Raw genomic sequence first — 6,000 nt, forward strand, 5'->3', positions numbered from 1 at the left:
GTGGTATTTAACCTCTCTAAACTTTTCCCCCTCCTTTCCCACATCGACGCCCTTCACCCTCGCCGCTTTCGTTTTGTTTTCATTGCCCTGAAAATAGTGAGGCTACTGTTTTTCCCCTCTACCCTTGTTGAAACCACCCAAACAACAACAAAGCTATTGATTTCTGTTCCATCCCTGTTGCCACGGCCCAGGAACAGCCATCGGTTTGCTGTCCTCTCCTTCCAGCTTGCTAGCCACCTACTTGCCACCACCCTAGACCTAGTTGGCATCACCTACGCCCTAGATCTAACCCTAGTTCTAGTGTTGTGTTGTTGTTTTGTTGTGATTTCCGACTCCCCACTATTTGTCTAGTGTTGTATTGTTGTTTTGTTGCGATTTCCGACACCCTACTATTTGTTGCAATTCCAGATTTTGAATTCAATAATAATATATGTTTTCTCTTGGATGTTTGTTAAATTCCACTATCACCCTATAAAATGAATATAGTGCACACCTTTTGCAACAAACCAAATATTCCCTAAATGTGTCCCAAAGTTTGATCACTGCAAGTCATGAAAAATTAAAAAAAACTTCTTGTACCCTACCCGCTAGGGATTCTCATCCATACAATGTGCTTCACTCCCTTTAAAAATTTCATTCATCTATCTCCTCAATCTACTTTTCTTTACCTCTCCAATTCTCATCCTATATCAAATTCATGTGTAGCCCATTGTCTGTCTCCATATAATTTGCTATTATAACAACCCTTCATGTTTCCATCAATCTTCATTTTGAACCTTAAATTGATCTTCTCAATGTATGCAACTCATCTATGACCATGAGCATCTACCCCTCACTTGTCTTTGCCATGTTGGAGTCACCTACATGAATTCAAATTTTACTCAACACACTCATCAAAACTTCGTTCATATCCTAGATTGTGGGCCTTTTACTGACACAATTCCACCAATTACAAGCCTTTGTGTTCACCTACATATGTGTTTTCATCTCCTCTACACTAAATGAGGCCATCTCGCCTCTCCTCACTCTCCACCAAGTCATAAGCCACATTCGCTGACAAATCCTACTACAGTTTCACTAGTGATGGCTAACTTCTTTATCGATAAAAACACTGTCACACATCTACACCATCATCCACCACATCTATCTTTCTCTTTGAAATGTCGATCTCTACTTGACACAAATGAGCAGATCATTTTGCTTGCATTCTTTATTCAAACTCTCACTTATGCACCACATCCCACTAACCCTAGTTACTCATATTGCACCACCATAACCAAGTTATATTTATGCCACACACCACACTTTGCTCATTTCCTCACCAAGTACATCTCTCACGCACTATGCATCACTATCTATGATCCTCGCTTTGCTCAAACTATTCACGTACCACTTGCATGTTTGTTATAGCTGCACACACAAACACCAACATGGCTAATATGGCTCAGTCCACTAATTTTAACCTAAACACCCACAAACTCAAATAAAAAAGGATTAAGTTCAATTAAAAGATACTTAGCTTAGAATGAGTAATTTAGCATCATGCATCAGTACCTTAGAGCATCCAAAGATGTTCAACCAACATTTTGATAATGTTATCGAGGACCTAGGACAAGTCCTCAATTGGTATTGTGGACAACGATGATGTTCATCACCTTTGTCTGCTCCTCAAGGTGGAATTCCCATTTGTCAACTCTTCTTCTAGATGAACTTATCATTCATCTCTCTTTAATAGTATAGATTTCACCAATTCCATGATATGGCTGAAGGCTTCCAATTCTTCCTCCAGTAACATTGCTACTCTCCAAGGAAGAGTTCCATCCAGTCTAAGAGAATTGATGCCAATATGATAATATCAACATTTAATGTTACCTATGAGTTACATTCAATTTTTTTTTCTTTTTGTTTAGTTCGTCATTTTCTATCTGCTCAAAGAAACTTCAATAATTTTTCAATAAACCTTCGCCATCATCATCATCATCATGAACCTTATTCCAACTATTTAGGGTTGGCATTATATAACCTCATTTTCCATTAATTCCTATTACATCTTGTTTAAGACGTGAAACAAATTCATCGTAAATTATGGTTAACTTATATTCCTTCTTCATCCTCTAGTACTTATTCTATCTACATGTCTAATGGTCACATTTTTTATCCTTTATTTTAAATATTCAAGACACCTAAGTCTATTTTCAATCACTTAATCTTCAATTGATGCACTTCAAACTATCCCCTAATATAATCATTCATTATTTTTTTATAGTTTTACCACGCATTTAACATTCTCAATTCTATCACACAACTTGGATATTAATGAATTTTTTAAACGTTCAACAATCAAAGCCATGCATTATCGACCTAATTCCATGATATCCTCTTATCATACTAATTTTTTTTAGGTATTTCACTATTTTTCAATAAACATTATATCTATAAAGGGGCCTAGTGACTAGTAATTGATCATTGAAGTTTATGATAAAATAACGAAAAACTTTTTTATGGCCTCCCACTTAAGGAATCTCTGTCAAGGGTTTTCATTATGGCTTTGTCTCTATTCTGTGCCTCCAACCCTCTAAAGCATTCATTCATCTCTCCTCAATCCACTTCTTTTATCCACCTTTATGGTTCTCTTCTGCCCTTTCCGTTATCAACTGCATACATATTGATAGGCAATAGAGCAAAGCACATTACCCTTGTGGCGTGCAGTATTTTAGTGCGCTAATTTATTACCTAAAAGCAATATCATTAGTATATTTTCATCAATTTTATTTTCTTTTTATAAGCGCTTTCCCAAGAAAAATCACACAGGCATGCATCTAGTCCTACTCCAATCAAAGTATTCGGGTCTTTATAGTTTACATGAAGGAAATGGCTTCAACTCTAGGGGACCACAAAAACTATGACTCCAGGCAACAGATATAGGGAAAATTTTAAAAATGAAAATTCAATCATCAAAGAAAACAATATTTCCATTTGCCAAGAAATGAAAAACTGCTTGTACTTATACCTAAATCAAGCTCAAACATAGGGATTATTGAAGCCAAATCATTTTTAGCAAATATGAAATCCTCCCTACGCCAGAGTATATTCACCTTAGGGAACAAAAAACATTTAATCATTTGAGCATAAAGAAGATTAGAAGAGTCCTAAAGTCTTAACGATCGAGTAGATAACATAACGATCGAGTAGATAACATATATGTACATGATATCTACAACAATATTGACCATCATGACAAAAAGCCTTAAGGAAAAGGCTATAAATACATTGTAAGTAATATAGCAATACGAAGCACTAGGAAAAAAACGAAAAGATAAATCTTATTAAAATTACTATATGCTAGGCACCTGAACCCTTTTAAGTATGTGTATGATGATTGATGAGAACGGGAACACCAACGTCTCTATAAATCACTTCAGCTATGAGCTAAGCTTTTTTCTAGGATGGTTTGATGGCCCAGTTGATCCTTTAAAAAACTCAGAGATGAAATGTTCCAGTTCATCGGGTGTGTATTTAATGTACTTTGCTGCTTGCCTTCCAGCCTCCAAATGCCCACCAAATCTTCCCAAGAATGACCTATATGCCGGGATCACTCTCTCAGATATAGACATGCACAAGTCATCTCTGAGCTGAGAATCAGGAACTTTCCAAGTGGTCTGAGTTCTGTATATTTCTTCAAAGGCTAAATTGAAACTCTTGAACCTATCTTTGATGACCATTTTAGGTGCGGCACTTAAGCTGATACTTCCACTTCCTCCCAATCCATCATCCTTCAAATATGACAAAATTTTGGTCCAAGAAGCTCTGAGGTAGCTGTTCGCATATTGCTTCACTTGAGCACGGCGCCGACGAACCCAGTTATCGCCCAAAAGTCCTAGAAGCTCAGAGTCCCTAACTTTTTGCACTATATATAGTATATTATTCATCAAGAATATGCACTGAAGACCACCATCTTCATAATGCTTTGACTTCTCATCAAGATTAGACTCTAAATAAGACATCAACATCAGTAAACTACGGCCTACTGGTGTCATTCTCCCCGAACTTTGGGTATCGTCATCATTAACTCCTCCCATAACATTTTCATCATCCAAAAGCACGTCAAGGGAGCTGCTGTAATCCACGAACAATTTGACATAATTCATAACATAACGGGTAAGAGGATGAATCTCACCTCCTGGTAGAGGCCTACGTGAAACATCTTTCTGAACATCCTTAGCAAATTCCATAAAAGTGCCTCTTACAGATTCCCCCAATCTCTTCAGGATTCCCTCAGCCTCGCCACATATAAGACTATCGGCCTCTGCGGAGAACAGGGAATGTAGCTCAGGAATGACATCTGCCAAAGCCTCGTACATGTCAAGAATTCGGAAAAGCTTTTCAGAGGACCTCTGACAAATGGAGATTGCATCCCCAAAATTCAGAAGCTGCAGGATACAAGCTTTGGCGGCTCCTGTAAAGCATTCGTCTTTGATGTCATCAGATATACCAAATATCTGTTCAGAGAGCCTCTTCTCCTCAGTGAGCAGAATCCTGACCATAACCTTAATCGCCTGAATCCACTTTTTCATCTTCTCATCCAGAGCTCTCCACTCAACTCTCTGAACCTCCTCAATGCTCATCCGTTCCAAGCCAAGAATTGAGAGGCACTCGTCGAGTATATCACGCCTGACGCTGCTGTACACCTGACAGAGCTCCTTCCCATATCCAGCCCAGATCATCCGGTCTGCAATCTCCTTCAGATCGGACACGACCTCAGGCAGAATGAGGTCGATTCTCCGGTCACTGGAGGTGAAACTCACGCCGCGTGACTCCAGGCTGGCCTCGTATTGCTGTTCCTCATCGACCGATTCCTCAAAGTCGTCGACTGAATCGCCAGCAACAGAGGTGAAAGAAAGCGAAACACGACGGATCGAACTGTGGAGACTGTCGGCATCGAGCGGGACAGTGTTGCGGATCATCAGATGGCGGAACTCGTCTTCCAGCCGCGCCATGGCAATCTGAACAGCGATCTCAGCCCGGGCGCGGAATTCCTCAGGTAACGACTCGGACTCGAGGAGTGAGACGAGTTCGTCGACAGCATCAAGGTACTCGACGGCCTCGTCAGCAGATGCCTCCCACAGGAGCGAATCGGAAGACTCCCAGCGCTGAATAACCTCCTCAGCATCTTCGAGGTTACAGTCTCCAGGTGCAGGGGCCTCCCTCTCCGCATCAACCCGGGCAGCGGTCGGAGAGGAACAGCCAGAGCCGGCGGTTGGTAAGAGATCGTTCATAGAGGAGAGGCGATTGTCGAAGCCGGAGAGTATGCGAATCATGTCCTCGGCAGCGTTCTTCGAAGTGGCCAGGCTCCTCACGATCTGCTGCGCCGTCGCGATGACCTTGTCCTGGCCGTCCACCCTCGTGGTTGCCGCCATTACCAGTTCCGCAGGTCGTTAGAGCTTCAAAGATCGTGAAAGTGAGAACAGATTTCAGATCGAAGCGGGAGAAAATGGGGAGATTCGCAGTAGGGTTAGGACTGGGACGGAAGGCGTCGTCTCTTCTTTTACGCGAGTTGAATTCCACCGCCAGCTTGACGACTTCAGCAAGACGACAAGCCGACCCATCAAAACGATAAATATTACCGCGTTAAAAAGCACGTCCGCGACTAGCCCGAAACCCTATTCACACGTTCGCAAATCGTAACCCATCCGGCCATGTATATAAGAATTACGATTCAAGAAAAAAATGACATTTGGATTACTTTATATTTAAAAAAAAATATATCTATATGCATATCAATTAACTCCTAGATATTTACATACCTAATGGAAGTTAAAGAATTCAGAATAATAGAATAATAAATTATCATCTTAATCTTACATGAAAACCCAACAACCCAACATACATGACACCTCCATTTTTACAAGAAAAAACCTAGAAAAGCAAAAGATTATAGGGCTTAATCCATTTGAAATAATATGCTATAAATAATAGATATACATATTCACTCTTCTTCTT

At 40.3% G+C, this 6,000-nt stretch overlaps 1 protein-coding gene across 1 annotated transcript in view; it reads right to left on the bottom strand.

Annotated features, from left to right (window-relative positions):
* The window catches only part of LOC110018810 (exocyst complex component EXO70B1), a 30,166-nt gene extending 24,559 nt beyond the window's left edge, over window positions 1-5,607 (bottom strand). Inside the window, exon 1 of the mRNA XM_020716247.1 lies at window positions 3,351-5,607. Within this exon, the coding sequence (XP_020571906.1) occupies window positions 3,423-5,417 (1,995 nt within the window). The 5' untranslated portion in view covers window positions 5,418-5,607 and the 3' untranslated portion in view covers window positions 3,351-3,422. The remainder of the gene's footprint in view (window positions 1-3,350) is intronic.
* Window positions 5,608-6,000: the final 393 nt, after the last annotated feature.

Source organism: Phalaenopsis equestris, unplaced genomic scaffold (genome assembly GCF_001263595.1).
Source record: "Phalaenopsis equestris unplaced genomic scaffold, ASM126359v1 Scaffold000036, whole genome shotgun sequence".
NCBI classification, from domain to species: domain Eukaryota; kingdom Viridiplantae; phylum Streptophyta; class Magnoliopsida; order Asparagales; family Orchidaceae; genus Phalaenopsis; species Phalaenopsis equestris.